The sequence below is a fragment of the Episyrphus balteatus genome, chromosome 1 (assembly GCF_945859705.1).
Source record: "Episyrphus balteatus chromosome 1, idEpiBalt1.1, whole genome shotgun sequence".
NCBI lineage: Eukaryota > Metazoa > Arthropoda > Insecta > Diptera > Syrphidae > Episyrphus > Episyrphus balteatus.
Genome location: NC_079134.1, coordinates 99642771 through 99660591, shown reverse-complemented (window position 1 = coordinate 99660591; position 17821 = coordinate 99642771). Strand labels below are relative to the sequence as shown.

The window sequence follows — 17821 nt, the reverse complement described above, 5'->3', positions numbered from 1 at the left end:
TATTATATCTTACGGATGTGAAATTTTTGCTAATTTGGACTCTGAGTCTCAAAGAAAACTTAAAGTAGCTTTTAATTCGGCAACGCGGTATGTTTTCAACCTACGTAGGTATGATCACGTCTCAGGTTATGTTAATCGTATTCTAGGTTGCACACTTGAAATATTTTTGAAATTCCGAACACTAAAACTTCTTATCAAGCTTATTATAACCAAGAGTCCTGAGTATTTGTATGAAAAGTTATCCTTCTCGCGATCCACAAGAAATCTTTCAATTATACCAAGTACGTATTCATGTTTAATATCTGCAAGACAGTTTTTCGTCCACTCTATTTCCCTGTGGAATAATATTCCACTTTCTATCAGCCGAACATTTGAACATAGACACTTTTTAAAAAATCTCTTTTCTTATCTTAATAATGAATATTGAAAAATCCCCTCAAATTATTTAGCTATTAAGTTCTTTTAATTGTAACTAAGTATTAAACATTAACTTTCCAATTATAAACCTGTACTTGTTATAAGAGCAATCTTCTTTGTACAGATGTTTAATAAACTGAATAAAAATGAAATGAAATGTATGAAAGTTTCCCATCTCCTTTGGGTATCTCTGGATGAATACCATGTTCAATAAACAAAGCCGACACCTCATCACATTATAGCAGCGGTGGAAATGAAACACAGATCGACTACCATCTGGTATCTAGTTTCATGAAGCCGCTATTGAAAGACTGCAAAGTGATATTAAGAGAAGAAGAACCTAATTTAGAAGAAGTACTCGACCTTACAGTCGAAGAAGTTAGCGTGGCGGTAAATAACTCCAAGAAAGGAAAAGCAATTGGTCCAGACAAAATACCCTCTGACCTCTGAGTTCTGGAAGAAGATGGGAGACATTGGATGTAAATGGCTTAAGATTCTCATCTCCAAGCTCATTAGCGTTGACCAAATGCCAAATCAGTTTAGAGAAAGTAACCTTCTCCTAATCTACAAAGGAAAGAGGGACACACGAAACTGCGATAACTACCGATCGATTAAGCTGATGTCACACACCATGAAGATTGTTGAACGGATTTTGGATGGCCGACTGCGAAAAATAATACGGCTGTCTGATGACCAGTGCGGGTTCGTATGGGGTAATGACATACAGAGTTTAAGAATCCGAATGGAAAAACACCGTGATTTGTCAAGGGATTTGCATATTGTGCTGGTTGATTTCGAAAAGGCATTCGATACACAACCACGCGATCTGATATGGGTGTCCCTCAGACAGCGAGGGATTCCGGAAATCTACGTGCTGATGATCAAGGACATGTACGAGGAAGTAATAACGAAGGTAAAATGCCCCGCAGGAGTCACCGAAGAGTTCCCAATCAAAATCGGTGTGTACCAGGAAAGCGTCCTGAGTCCTTTGCTCTTTATCACAGTCCTTGACTTTCTGCTTGAAGGAAAAGTGATGGATCCGAAAGTGAATCAGTTTTTCTTTGCTGATGATGGAGCCATCATAAGTGAAGATCCAACATCCTTGCAACGAGCACTTGTGATGTATTGGTGGATGTTCTGGAGGGAAGTGGGTACCGGATAAGCGCGAAAAAGACAGAAAATCTCTACTGTCCATTTTTTACCCGGACGGCCCTATTCCGGACATCTATTTGAATGGAACAACTCTACCCAAGTGCGAAAAGTTCAAATACCTTGGATTCTTGTGATGACGACATCAACCACCGAATAAGTGTAGGGTGGATGAAGTGGCGCGAAAACTCTGCCATCTTCTGTGACCGAAAAATGCCCCTTAAACTGGAAGGAAAGCTCTATACTGCAGTTGCTCACCCAGCACTTACATACGGTTCACAATGTTGGACAATGTACAAAACGTATGAGAGTAAACTGACAGCAGCCGAGATGAAGATGCTTCGTATTACAGCAGGAGTAACAAAGCTTGATCGAATCAGAAGCAAGAAATTCCGAGAAAGTCTTCACATCAAAAACACCGTCTTGGATAAAATACAGCATGACCTTTTAAGCTGATACTGTCATGTAGGTACAAAGAAGAAACCCAGTTCAAAAGGCGATCGCTTACGACATTCCAACGCAATCGCGAAGAAGAGGCAGGCCTAAGAACTCGTGCACGGTTAAAATTTCTGGAGTATTTTTTAATACAGCTCTTGTATTAAAGCAATTTGCAATACAAACAATATTACTTTTTAATACTTCCAAAACATTAAAATTATTTTTATTCGTTTTTGTATTAAATTTCAATATTTAAATATTAAGTTAACTACTTGTAATACAAAAATTATTAGAAAATAACCTCCGTGGGTTAACTTCTAATCTTGTATTGAATTTTAATACCGCTGTATTATATTTTAATATTTTTGTATCACATTTTAATGTGTATAATTATTTTATATTTTAATATATATTGCATTAAAATGTAATACAAATTTATTAAAAAATAATGTAAAAAGTATTAAATTGTAATACAAGAATATTAAATTTTAATCAAACGACGCCATCAGCCATTTTTAAAAAGAAAAAATCCATTGTTTGAGGTACCTTTTCTAAAAAAAAAAATTAAATCAAAAACTGTAAATTTGTACTAATTTGAAGGCGTTTTGTGTTTTTTCGAAGCAAAATGCATACATTGCAGATGAATTTTGATCGGCAGTAAGATTTAACATGCCACAGTTTGTGGAACAGATAATATAGCGACAATAATATCACCATTATTATATTATTTATTTTGAGTAATGAATTTAGAAAAAGAATACATTTTATTAACTTTAAATAAATTTGGTATTGAATTGAAATATTTTTTTATTATCTTTTAAAAAGATTAAATTATAATATGCGATACTTGAAATTTAATACGTTTTGTATTAAATTCTAATATAAACTGTATAATGTTTTAATACAACTATATTGAATTTTAATACATTACATTACATACTTAAAATTTTTAATACTTGTCATGTATTAAATTTTAATACATTTCTGGTGTAGACCTATTATATGTAACCCAAAAAGTATTAAAAAAAAATCCAGAATTTTTAACCGTGTGGAGAAGATAAATGCAACGAAAACTGCATTCAGTTGGCCTTAGACATGGAACAATTCAAAATCGAGAAGCCTACCGACGTTTCCCGAGGTCAACCCGGCGAAACCCACATGCGGAGCCTTAGTGTGAAGCAGTAGAGTGGGAGAGTTGTGACCCCATCCGAAATCATGACTATCGTCGATAATGGAGAAGAAGAAGTATTAGAGTTGTCAGAAAGGAACCAATCCAAATTTATTAATCTATCGGAAATTTTAATTTTTTGAAAATTGTCGGGCTGTGTAATTCACCAATAAAAAACAGCCCGTGGAGTACATAAATTCAAAAATTAAAAAGAAATACATACATGTTTGAAATTCTTAGTTAATTTATTAATTTCTTTTACCTTATAGTTAATTCAACTTTTCTATGCGAACTTCATTTAATTATTTCTTTAAGTATACATATATACCTACTTTTAAAAGTTGTCTAAGTTTTAGACTTGAAAAATGAAGTTATTTAGTGTTAACTCAAATTTTATTTTAAAGATTTAATTCCTTGAAGAATCAATCAATTTAATTTTTAATTGATCATATTCTGGTTTTTTCTTATTGCTTCTTTTTTTTTACACTTCAGATTCTTTGATGTAGTCAGCTTAAGGGCCCAACCCATAGAATCCGTTGCGTCCGTTCCGTCGAAGTTTTCAACTGCCAGCTCGATAAAATACACACGTTCTTATGGGAAGCGACCCATAAGCGACGGATCGGACGGAGACGGACGGATTCGACGGAAGAAGTAGCCCAACTTTCTACTTTTTCATCCGTCGTATCCTTTGACATTGGTTGTCAACAATAGATGACATTGGTTGAACAATAGATTTTCTGTTTCTGAGTGCACACCAAGGAATTTCAGAACTAACAACTGTGTTCTTTTCTTCTCCTATTTTATGAATTGTGAACTTTAATTGTATATTTGTGAAGAAAATGTAATAAAAGTAACATTTAATGATATATCTAATAAATTATATCAATTAAATACTCAAATTCTGTTGGAGAGTTCAATTTTACTATGCCAAAATCATACCTACAACTCATAATTTGTTATAAAAAATTGTTTTTAACTGAAGAACAGGTACCTACAGGAAATCTAGTCGTGCATTTTATTTTATTAAAAAAAAGAACAACAATAATAGTTAAAAATGTCTTGCATCAGAACTTCCTTAGTGCACATTCAAAAAGCAATCCGTCATACGACGTATTCTATGGGTCACCCCTTTCTGTCCCATCCTTCAACTTCAATGGATGGATTGACGGAACGGACGCAACGGATTCTATGGGTTGGGGCCTTTAGAGCAAGCTGTATACAACAATCAGATATCAGAGGGTTCATCATAAGTGCATGTGTTAGTAGTTAGTTGAACAAAAACAATTAAATACTATCCACATGCTCTTGCACGTTTTTCCCCTGGACCCTTAAGATGGAATTCATTTGTATGTGTTGTGAAAATGCATCAAAAGTAATGTATTAATTAAATACGCTCTACATATCGTCAGCGTAAAGCAAAATTGTTCTAAGTAGGTACACATAGAATTTCTTAAGGACTAAGAACAATTTTGCTTTACGCCGACACGATATGATAAAAACTATAACAATTTAAAGTTTCCTTCAGACAAGCATATTTAAAAAAAAAAGTTGATCACTTATATTCTATTTATACCATGTATTTAAAAATTTTAAAAATTATTTTCTCCTACATTTTGCCTTAAGAACAAATTTTAATATTTTTTCAAGAAAAGGTGCAATAGCTAGCTTTGAAATTGTTTAACTACTTTTGTTGTAGTTATAAAAAAAGGAAATTGATAAAATTCATTCAGTCGAGGCTGTGGTGAAAGAAAGAGTATGATTATGAAACTAAATAGTTAAATCCGTGTTAAATTTTTGATACTATTGAGGTTAATAAAAAAAATTTTAGCTGTATGGATTATTGTTTAAAATTTTGTCTGCCTTTTTTCTGCTATGGTACCTACTCCTTTTTAATAAAAACAAAACAAAACCATCTGCAAAAAAAATTTAACTCAAATTTAACCAGGTCCCCGAGCCCAATTTTGTTGCAGATGGTTTTGTTTTGTTTGGTTTTTTTTTTTTTTTTCTTATATTAAAAAGGAGTTTCATGGCAGAAAAGAGGCAGAGAAAAATATTAAACAATAAGCCATACAGCTGAAAATTTTTGATTCACCTCAATAGTGTCAAAAATTTTACACGGGGTTAACTATTTAACGCAATTCACACACGGCCTAAAAATACATTGAACTAAGACAAGCTCATATTGCAATAACTGATTGGGAAGGAATTTTTTTTTAATTTATTTTATAACAGTCATACAAAAAATAAGTTTAGCAATGTAGAATAATTTTGCTGTATATTCACACTCCGGCCATACTCTATAAAAAAGAAACAGTGCTTAGATAAAATTTTATCATTCTGATTGACACTTAACTTTTTTTGTTAACAAGTGATACATTTTTAAATTTTTCCGAAATGGACATGATGAGCAGTTATAATTGAGCTACTATTCGACGTTAGTAAGAGTGTCGGTATACAGCTTATATGTTATGGAATGTGTAAAATATGAATCGATTTTCGTATTAAGCCTAGTACGGAGATCGCATTAAATTATAGCTCATATACAAAATTCTCTCCAAAATATAGCCAAGCTTAAGTTTTACAGAGAATTTTGTATGAGAGCTAAAATTTTGCTTGAGCTGCATACCAGGCTTTGAACATAAAAACACACAGAATATAATAGGGGTATTCACGATCTGGTGCAACAGGTCTAGTAAAAGTGTAAAATTTTATTTTTTTACAATAGATCGTGAACGCTCCTCTTCTTATCTATAGTAAATATTGAATGGAATCCATGATATGAATTTTATCAGCTTCACTCTTTTTTTTACCGAGTTGTCTTTCCACCGATGCTTCTTCTTTTTTTTCAATTTTTTTATAATTTCATTCTTTGTTGTGTTCGGGTTAATTTATTTTCACAAATTACATCAAAAGAAACCAAATAAAAAAGAATAAGAATAAAAAAGATAAACTGTTCATCATGGGCGACACGCGACGGCGAGCTGCCATCTGTCAAAAAAATTTTACACCATTGTATTTTTATTTTGCAATAGGGTTAGGGTATAGCAAAAGTGCAAGACCATTGTTAAATTTCAATCCATATATTTTGTTGTTGTAGTGCTGCAAGATTTTACACTTTTGCACTTTTGCAATGATACAAGACCAGTTGCATCGGATCGTGAATACCCCTAATGATATGTCCATTGTTTGATTTGCTCTTTGGACTTTTTGAAAAAATTAGTTTTAAATTTCGAAATGCTATCGGAATTTTTCGTTTAAATTTTGTTCTCATCGACTTAACAACTTTATATTATTGCCAGTTCTCTACTGGCATTTTTGTTATAAATTATTTCTATTTTTACAAATTTATTATATTTTAGTTTTGATCAGAAAATGTTATGAATATTCATTCTAGTGCATAGTGCAGAACGAAATAATTTATAAATTAGTTTAACTTAATTTTACTACTGTGAAGGATGTCGTTTGTGGTGGCGAGGTGACTGGGATGATGTTCGTTGTTCGGGTTTGGTTGGCATTTTGCTACGCAACATCTGTTCGTGAACGTAGAGCAGTAGACCGATATCTCTATGGCCTGCTTGCCATGCAATTTTAAAAGCGGTGCTTCCATCCTGAAAAAAAAATAAGTAATATTTTAGCAAATACATTCGCTTTATTTTCAATATTAAAACAAACAACGAAATTTTCAAAATCCAAGTATGCAAGAATCTTATGCTCGTTTATTATTAATTAAATGCTTGAATATTAAATTTGATGCTCTAACCTTTCCCATTCAAAATTAATAAAATGTGTGTTTTTGCTAACTTGACCTTTAGATCTCAAGATCTCAAAATTTAGTATGCAAAATTTTGGTGCTACTCTTATTCTAATTAAATACTCTTATCTAGAATTTGATGCTCAATCATAAGATCGCCTTGGATTATTTTGAAGACATTTGGGCGTATTCATAGGCACTGTTTATGCATTTGAATTACAATGAGTAAACCTCACTACCTCAGTTTAAGTTAGACAACAACTATGTATAAACTTTTTTTCAAAAAAAAACTTTGGTGTAGTGCCAAAGTTGCTAGAGAACTGAAGGGCACTACTCCGTGCTCTCTGTGGTTCCGAACATCTATAAGTTGGAATCTTGCTTTACATCTTATAAGTTCAAACTTTAAATAAAACACAAATATACTCTATTCCTTCTTAAAAAAGTTGGCAACCCTACTTTTTTAAGAAGGAATAGAGTATATTTGATTTCAGAGACGAAAAAAAAGAGTACATTTGAAAAAAGAAGAGTACCATTTATTTCAAATCTTGAAAATGCATTTTTTTTTTATTCTTACAGTACATAACAATTTTTTGTTGTTTTTAAAATATGTGTATGACTAAACGTTCAAATTCAAAATTCATATACATTAAGAGCTCATTTTTGATCAATTTCAACGAAGCCCTATTCCTCTCCTCACGCCACTTCATATTCAAGACCGAAAATACTCTCTCAGTGAAAGTCGAAGTGGCAAGAACAGATAGAATATGGCTTACAATTTTTGCAGTTATCAATATAATTCATCGAAATAAAAATATACAGAGTGTCCGGTAGAAAATGTATAAGCCTGAAATGGCTGATAGGTGCACATTTGACTGTTCTAAAACCAAATAGAAAAAGTTTCTATTTCAACCAGTTTAGAAAATATTAGCTTTTTTTCGTTCAGTGTACTTTAAATTTCATCATCTTACATTTTCCTTAACCACGACCACGAATGAATGAATTTTATAAATTTCTTATTTTTATAATTTTCTACAATAATTGGCTCACTACATTAGAAGTAAAAAGTTTTTATAACTGTTACATCTTTTCTTTAAAAAAATTTTGAAATTTGTTTTTCGATGCGAAATGTAAAAAAAAAATATTTTATGAAAATTTTTAAACACCTGTGGTATAAAAAAAATCTATAGGAACGCAGGTGGCCAACTTTTTTAAAAATATGCGCGTCTTCTTCTTTTTCATTCAATTCTTTCTTTAGAAACATGAAAGTTATCCACCAATTTGTAAACGTTAAAATGCTTATTTTTATGTGGTGGTACACTCAGCCTTAAGTGAAAAAAGAGTATTTTGACGTACTCTATCAGAGTTATAGATTATAGAGTACACATACGTGAAATAGAGTACAATACTATTTTTAAGAGTACGGTTGGCAACCCTAAGCGTAGTACGCAGCTGAAGCGAATTTTTTTTTAGAAAACATATGATGAGAATTTGAACAAATACAACCCTAATACATACTGTGCATAGTGCATATATGTATATGCAGAAATTGAGGGTTTGCTTTTACATATTAGTGATAAATCGAAAATCTCCATTAAAGTCTATTCCAATTTTGTCGCGGTTAAGTTTCAAAAAGCTTTGAACAAAATTAAATATCTAAATAAAGTATTTTTTTTTTTTAATAACATACTGGTTTGTATCAAATTCTCAACCCTTTTATAACTGGGAACCATAAAGGCTTGACCACATTGGAAGGTTTGCGGTAGCGATAAGGGTTGAGGTACGGGTATACTTCTATGAAAAACAAAACTCCAATCTGAAACATCAATATTCAGGTGTGGAATTTGTTTCATACGGCCAATTTTTAAGTCGTACACAAAAATGGATAAACATAAATTGATTGTCTCTTCTTTTTAAGTATACAACATGTTTTTGTTAACAGAACTCACTTTTGAAATAATACGACATAAACACTAAAAATATGCATTTTTTGTTTTTTTTTTTACCGACTTCCAAAAAGGAGGAGGTTTCAATTCGTCCGTATTTTTTCTTTTTTTTACCGACTTCCAAAAAGGAGGAGGTATTCAATTCGTCTGTATTTTTTTTTTTTTTTTTTATGTTTGTTACCTCATAACTTTGGACTAAGCGAACCAATTTTGATACTTCTTTTTGTGTTGGAAAGCTGTAGCCTGAAGGGTGGTCCCATTTTTATTTCGTCCTGTTATGGCCATAGGAACAATTAGAAAAACCATAAAAACCCGGTTTTGATCCATGGAAGTCGGTTTTGTTTTTTTGATAAAAATGATTATGTTTTTTTTTTTTTTTTAATTTAATTTTATTTAAATCAATCGAGTTACAACACTCTACAGACTACGAAACAATACAATAATAATACAATATAAAATTATCTATTTAAAAAATATAAATTTAACAAATTTTTAAAAGTTTCTCTACTATATTGAAAATTAAAATCAAAATCATTCAAAATAGCATTTACTTCTTTAACACAGCGATTTATAGTCTCATTTAATGCTTAATTCGTTCTATAATTTGCTTCCTGGAATAAATTACGATTTCTAAGGAAGCGACTTGGAGCATAAAAATTAATTAATTCAAGCAAAAAAAAAAAAAAAAAACAATTAATGCGATAAGATAATATATCTCTTATAAAAGTTATTGAATATATTTTGCGTCGGTTCTCAAGAGTATGTATGCCAATAAGCTGACATCTAGTATTATAATGAGGCATACTATCTACACTCAGTCACAAAAGTTAGTATACACCCCTAACTTTGTTTAACCAAGACCTCAAAAAAAAGAATATAACACATTTTCGAAAAAAATTTAAATGTGGTTTTACATTACATTACATATTAATCTTATCCGAAGATAAATCTACGGACTAGACACAAAATGTGGTTTTATTTCATTAATCATTGCCTACATATTTACAAAAAAAAATTTGTCAAATAATCAATACTAAATGAAAAAGTGACAAAAAATTAAACACAGTACAAAATTTCTCCTCAAGGAAACCAAATAACCCACACCAAAAGCTATAAGCAAAAACCCCCATACCATAAACGAATCACTGCCGTTTTTACCAGTACCAGCTTTTTGATGGGATCTTGTTAGTTTTGTATCTTTCTCCAAATTTTACCAGGTCCATCTGAGCAGTACACTTCGTCTTACGTGTATATGAGTTATGGATGTGGCAATATTTCTAGAAAACCGATAAAAGAAGTAGATCCGAAAAGAAAGGAAGGTACTGGTAAAAACGGCAGTGATTCTTTATGGTATGGGGGTTTTTGCTTATAGCTTTTGGTGTGGGTTATTTGGTCTCCTTGAGGAAACAATGGATGGGTATTGTTTTTTAGATATTTTATAGACAAACCTGCACCAGAGTGTCGAATAATTAGGCTAAGATGGATTGATTTTCTTCAATAAAGGTAACGGCCCTAAGCAAAACTCGGTATTTTTGAGTGAATTTTTGATCAAAAACTTTCAAAACCAGATCCAAACGTCCCCCAGTCACTCGATTTGGATACTATTTACATCTGTTGGACCATTTGGTGAGAAAAGTAAGGAAGCATTCAAGCATTAGCTGAAACGAGTCTTTTAGGAAGAGTGGAAAAGATTCGGCCCAAAAGTTGCAAAAAATCTAGTAAAATCAATGCCTTCAAGTGAGTTTGACCTCGTCAAGTCTAGGGGGTAGCCTAAAATATATTAATTCCCAAAAAAATTTAGATATTTATACTTTTAACATCGATTTTCGTAGTTTTTTCTTCTCTGTATACTTACTTTTGTAATGCGAAATTTTGTACTGTGTTTAATTTTTTGTCACTTTTTCATTTAGTATTGATTATTTGACAAATTTTTTTTTGTAAATATGTAGGCAATGATTAATGAAATAAAACCAGATTTAAATTTTTTTCGAAAATGTGTTAGATTCTTTTTTTTGAGGTCTTGGTTAAACAAAGTTAGGGGTGTATACTTACTTTTGTGACTGAGTGTATATTCCAATGCAGTTTATTTATTACAAATCGAGTACATTTTTTTTGGACCTTCTCAATTCTATGTGAATATGATTTATAAAATGGATTGTTTGTAACCTCATAAGTTTGGACGGAGTGAACCAATTTTGATAATTCTTTTTGTATTGGAAAGCTGGGGCCTGCTGCCCATTTCAATTTCAATGTCGTTCAGTTATGGCCATATAAACTATGAGAAAAACCATAAAACCCAGTTTTGATCCATGGAAGTCGGTTTTGTTTTTTTGATAAAAATGATTATTTTTGGGAATGTCATTCTTATAGAATAGTTGTGTGCTTAATAATTTTTTTTGTCAAATTCAAATTGGTGCCCAGCACCCCAGTGACCTGTTAACCCTTGCAGTAACACACCAAATTAGGCTGAATATGAACATGAAAAGGGAATGCAAAAAAATTGTTCCTTCGGCCTAAGTATTTGAAGCTTTCATTTTTAAACGGATATTGAATTGAATTGGTTGAATTTTTTTTTAGATACTTATTACGAAAACGGATTATTTTTGTATTTTCTATATTTGAATCTTAAACTGGCGTAAAAGTAAACAACATTTTTTGAAAATTGTTGCTGAGCTTCGGAACTAGGTATTAAAAATTAGGTTTTTTAAATTCATACGTGATATACAATTTATTTTACATTGACATTAAGTAAAAAAAAATTATTTGAGGTGGAAGTTTTTAACCTGAATTCGATATTTAGGCCGTATGTGAATTGAGTTAAATATTAAGCCAAGGATGTGGACACTATAGATTAAAAGATAAAATTTCAGCTGTTAAGGATTTATCCTGTTCTGGATGCAGGTTAAATTTGTTTCTTCAGAGAATACATTTTTGATAAAAGGGGTTAAAATAAAATTTCAGCTGTTAAAGATTTATCCTGTTCTGGCTGCAGGTTAAATTTGTTTCTTCAGAGAATACATTTTTGATAAAAGGGGTTTTGTATATTTTTGTATCTAGTGTTTTTTATATATGATATTTTACAAAATAGTTTTTTATTTAAGGCTTAGGGAGGCGTCTTAATTTTTTCTTCCTTGCTTAAATCGCATGTAAAACTATGTACAAAAAAAATTTGGTTCGTCTGAGCTAAACCCTCCCGAAATGAAATTATTTGTTTTGTCTTAAATTTGTATTTGTTTATTTTTATAGGTATTATTTATTTGAGAATTTAGGAGCTGAATAAATTTAAAATTATTTGAAATGACTTTGTTTTTCCCTATATTTGTTAACTGCTTCATCTTTGGTGACTTCAATCTACCCAATGCTAATTGGATGGCTGATCCTGAAGGTGGTGCACTTTTAACCCTCTTCTTCCCTTTGGACTTAAGAGAAAATGCACAAGAAATTGTTTCTAATTTTACTGATGACTGTGCAGATATGGGATTGTATCAAGTAAACCACATACAAAATACAAATTTTAAAATTTTGTACTTAGTTTTCACCGATGTTCCGGAACTAACAAAGATATCTGCAGCTGATACATTTTTATTTAAGAACTCAATCCATCACTCTTCAATTGAAATTCAATTTTATGTAGACCAATATAACGAATCTTCGGTTCGCGGTAAAAAAGTTCCTGATTTCCGTAAAATTGATGATACGCAGTTTTTAAATCTTATAACGAATTACAACTGGTCAAATTTTTGTAATATTACTGATGTGGAAAGTAGCTGTTCTCTGTTTTATTCTGTTCTTAAAAACTTTCTATCTATGTGCGTTCCTTTTAAAAACTCATTTTCTGAGTCTGAATCTCCAAAATGGTTTAATAAAGAAGTTAAAAAACTAAGAAATTTTAAAACAAAATTGTATAGACGTTATTTGACATCCAATTCGGTTGTGGATTATTTAAAATACTCATCTGTAAGAAGGGAGCTCCATGCTAAAACTAAGTCAAACTATCATCTTTACTTATTAGGCATCAAAAACCAAATCAAAACAGATCCGAAAAAGTTTTGGCAATTTGTAAACAATAAAAAAAAAACAAATAATTTCCCGACTCTGATAACAATCTTACTGCTAGTGATCCTACAACCATCTGTGATATTTTTGCTGTCTTTTTTCAAACTGTTTATAAAAAACCTAAAACCTGTTATATTAGCTTTAAAAGAACCTGTGATAACTCTTGCCATAATATTTGTGATAAATTGAACTGTGATAACAACTGTGATAAAATCGATAATTATTTAAAAACTTTAGAAAGTTTTCCCCAACTAGACGTAGATGAACCAATATTTGAAGAAACTGATATAATTGACCATTTACTGAAGCTTGATGATTCATCATCTTATGGTCCAGATGAAATACCACCTTTCATTGTTAAACGTTTTATATCTGTTTTAGCGCGTCCTTTGTGTTATCTGTTAAATTTATCAGTTCATACGGGTGTTTTCCCAAACGTTTGGAAGTCCTCATATGTTGTACCACTTTTTAAGAACGGTAACAAATGTAACATTGCTAACTACAGAGGAATTGTGAAGTTGTCCTGCATTCCAAAATTATATGAAAAACTTGTCTTGGGAATAATTGAAGAAAGATACAAAATCATAATTTCGCCTAACCAACATGGATTTATGAAGAATAAATCCACTGCGACCAATCTTATGGAGTTTTGCTCGGATGTTATCACGAAGAACCAAAATGGTTGCCAAACTGATGTCGCATACCTGGACTTCTCCAAAGCATTTGATCGTGTGCATCATAAACTACTTCTAAAAAAACTGAAAATAATTGGATTCCCTATATGGTTTTTAACTTGGTTAGAGTCTTACCTTCACCAAAGAACACAGCATGTTTGTTTTAAAAATGAAATTTCAAAAAAGATAATAGTGCACTCGGGTGTTCCTCAAGGAAGCCACATTGGTCCTTTTTTATTTTTAATTTTTATCAATGATTTAAATAATATAATAAAACATTCCCATCCACTTTTATTCGCCGATGATGTTAAACTACGGTTATCGTTTAAAAATTATGATGAGCATCGTTTATTGCAAGAAGACCTAAATACTGTCTCTACTTGGTGTGATATAAATGATATGGAGCTAAATGTTTCTAAATGTAAATGTATGACTTTTACCCGTAAGAATTCACCTTTCGTAAATACATATCTGTTGTGCGGTCAACCTCTCCAAAGAGTTCATAATATTTGTGATCTTGGGGTCTTAATGGACTCTAAACTTAACTTTAACATGCACATCGACTACATTATTAATAAAGCTAAAAGCCGTCTTGGATTTGTGTGTCGGTTTGCAAGCGAATTCAAAGACCCTTATATATTAAAAACATTATACTGTTCCCATGTGCGATCGTGTCTTGAGTATTGTAGCTGTGTCTGGAGTCCGAGTTATCGTATTAATATTACCCGTTTAGAATCTGTGCAAAAGAGATTAATTTTGTACGCACTTCGTAACTTGCCATGGGATGATAACAGACATTTACCACCATACGTCCAGCGATTGAGTTTGATCAATCTCCCATCACTTATTCATCGAAGGACTACATCAAGTGTTTTATTTGTTTTTAATATTTTAACTGGTGAAACTGATTCAAATTATCTTTTGTCACAAATATGTATAAACTCTCATTCACGTTCATTAAGATCAGTAGATTTTATTTATCAATGATTCAATAGAACGATCTATGGTTCACATGAGCCGTTGTATGCTGCTTGCACATTGTTTAATAAGTATTTTAATTTAATTGATTTTAATGCGTCAAAAAGTTGTTTAAAAACTTAATTGTATATATATTTGCAATCTCAAGCTAATAATTATTGTAATTTGTATCTAAATAAATAAATAAAATTATTGAGTGCAAATTTTATTTAATATCAATTTAGGTGTGTTGGCATAGTTGTAATTCACATTATTTGCACGTTGTCCAAATCCACTGTGGCGTATGCGTAGTTTTTTGTATTTATTTTGGAGCTGAATGTGATAAAAAGCAGTGGAAGAGGAGGCGGTTGATCAAGCTAGAAATTTTATGTTCATGTAATCTGGCCATATGACACATTATTTTAAAGTATTTTATAATACTGAATGAAACGAGAATTAAACGACCACTTAAAAAAAAAATTAGGTACGCGCGAATTCCGGTTTTTCCGTAGTTAATTTTTTTGTGTAAAATTTCATGACGGGGTAGATTGAAACATTTTTCCGGGGTAAGTTGTAACAACTTTAAACTACTTTATTCATTTGTTTAAACTGATACAAGCGAACAAGAACTGTGAATATACGGCTTTATTCCTATTTGTTTCATTATGATTCCCATTTTATCCATTAAGACAAGGTTCAAATGTTGGCCAAATCTGATAAAAATGGTCCTACGGTATAAAATTTATCACTATGGTTTTATTTGTCATCCAAAAATAAAAAAAAAAAATAAAAGAAAAATAAAAAATAAAATAATTTTCCGGGCATAAATTGGAAAGAAAACGTGTTTTAGACCTTATCCCATTTCGTACGTTATTTTTTATCAAAATTAATGAATTTTTGTACCTTTTCTGAGTAAATCGCTATCTACATGATAAGTAAAAGTAAATGAGACAAAAAAAAAAATCAGATACTTCTACAAGAACTTTATAAAATTGAGGAGTATGAACCAAAAAGATGTATTTTTTACCCTTGGGCCTATATAAGGCTGTAGCATAAGAAAATCGTGCCCAAATTGTTTCGCTCAGCAACCTAGAGATCAGTGAAAGCACATTGATTCAATCTGTGATTTTTATCAACGACGTGGTCACATACGTAGAGTTTGTTTATCTGCAAAACAATCAGAAGCTCCCCACTCATCGAAATCACAATCACGTTATCATTCTTATGAATAAAAAAAACCGCAGGCGAAGTTCACGAAGCATGTGTGCCAATCGACGTCACTGTAGTCTATCGAATCAGAGTAATCAACAACAGAAGCAGGCAGAATCTGCACATTCTATCAACGAAATAGAAGACGAACACGTAATGCACGATAGTGGAGTTGAAATTGTTTTCTCTGCACAATTAGAGACCGATGTCGAGAAAAACAAAATATTCGTCTCGCTTCATATTAATCAGTGCCCTTTAACCTTTCAGCTTGTAACCGGTGCCATATGCTCATTCATTGGTCTTGAGGGGTATGACAGACTTGGCAGCCCAACTTGTGAACCTTCATTACGATTACTTAAAGCTGAACGTCAGTGTACGGTGGAATACAAAAACAAAAACCTTACCACTTCTTATTTGCAATAACAATGAAGCCGCAAACATAATTAGTATGGATTGGTTCCAAGAATTTGGTTTACATATTCAATGTGCAAATTCCGATTCAGTTTTACAAATTGGATCTGATTCTAAAGACCAGCTTTTGACGGATACAATGTCACTCTGCCTATCTCCAGATACCTCTGGACGAAGAATCGAAGAAAGTCTGTGTAATTAGTACCGAATTTGGATTGTTTGAGTATCAAAGGCTACCTTTCGAGCTCAACAGGTATCTTTCAGCATTATATGGATCAATTAACTGCAAATTTGGATTTCTGCGTCTCGTAGCTAGACGATGTTATCGTATCCGGACGCAGAAATGAAGAGCATCTAAACAACCTCAAGATTTTTCTGGAACGATTAGAAAATCATGGCTTGCGATGTCGACTAGCCAAATGTCAGTTTGCAAAGACTGAGGTGGAATACCTTGGTCACATCATTGATGCAATAGGCATTTGTCCATCGGAAAACTTTGTCAAAGCTATCATCAATTTACCTGAGCCGAAAGATATTAAGGACCTGGGAGTTTTTATTGGTAAGATAAACTATTACAACAAATTCATAGATAATTTTTGCCAAATAGCTGCACCGTTAAATAAGTTACGAGCCAAAGATGAACCTTTCAAGTGGGGAAAGAAGCAACACAAGTCTATCAATCTTTTTAAAGAAAAAATGTTAAATGTGTCACGATTAACACATTTCCAAAATGATCTGCCCATCACCTTGGCTACCAATGCTTCTTCGCATGACATTGGTGTAGTCATTTCACACATTTACCCGGATGGGGCAGAAAAACCAATCGCGCTTGCCTTTTGAGGCATTTCAAAAAAGTCTCAAAAAAGTTATAGCCAGATCGAAAAGGAGGCTCTATCGATCATCTTCGGCGTGACAAAATTTCACCAGTATTTATATGGTCGTCAATTTGAGCTTATAACGGATCACCAGCCGTAGTATAAAACTGGGGCATATGACTATATAAAGGCTACAACGCTGGGCAATTTTTTTAATGGAGTACACTTACACAATTCGTTATCGTCCAACAGCAAAGCATTGAAATGCTGATTGCTTTTCACGATTGCCTGTGGGTCCTGATGAAGATTTTGATAATTTAGAAGAATCAGAAGATTTTCCAATCAATTCAGATGTCATAGCAAAATTTTCAAGAAATGATCCAGATATTTGCAAATTCATCGAATACGCACAGCAGGGTTGGCCAGCACGTTTGCAGGCTACTCCAAATAGTTTATTTCCTTATTTTCGTAGAAGGTTTCGCCTAAGTGTTTCTACTAACATTCTTCTATTTCAGAGCCAAAGTCTAAGGGTTGTTATTCCTACAGCACTACAACCTAAAGTGCTAACACTCCTACATCAAATTCATTGGGGGGTAACTCAAATGAAACAAATGGCCCGCTGGTACTGTTGGTGGCCCAAGGTTGATGACATCATTGAGTCAACAGTAGCAAAATGCATTGCTTGTCAATCGAATGCCAGCCGCTCACCAAAGGAATATTCCAGTTGGACTGCATCAAAGAACGTATGGGAACGCATTCACATAGATTTTGCTGGCCCCTTTCAAAAGTCTATGTGGTTGATTGTGGTAGGTAGATTCGAATTCAAAATTCCC

General features: G+C 32.3%; 1 protein-coding gene across 3 annotated transcripts in view; it reads right to left on the bottom strand.

Moving 5' to 3' along the window:
• Positions 1-5146: 5146 nt before the first annotated feature.
• LOC129906542 (uncharacterized) overlaps positions 5147-17821 on the bottom strand; it is a 134346-nt gene continuing 121671 nt past the window's right edge. For all 3 annotated transcript variants that reach the window (XM_055982331.1, XM_055982332.1, XM_055982333.1), the window contains one exon: positions 5147-6780. In XM_055982331.1, the coding sequence (XP_055838306.1) occupies positions 6616-6780 (165 nt within the window). In that variant the 3' untranslated portion in view covers positions 5147-6615. The remainder of the gene's footprint in view (positions 6781-17821) is intronic.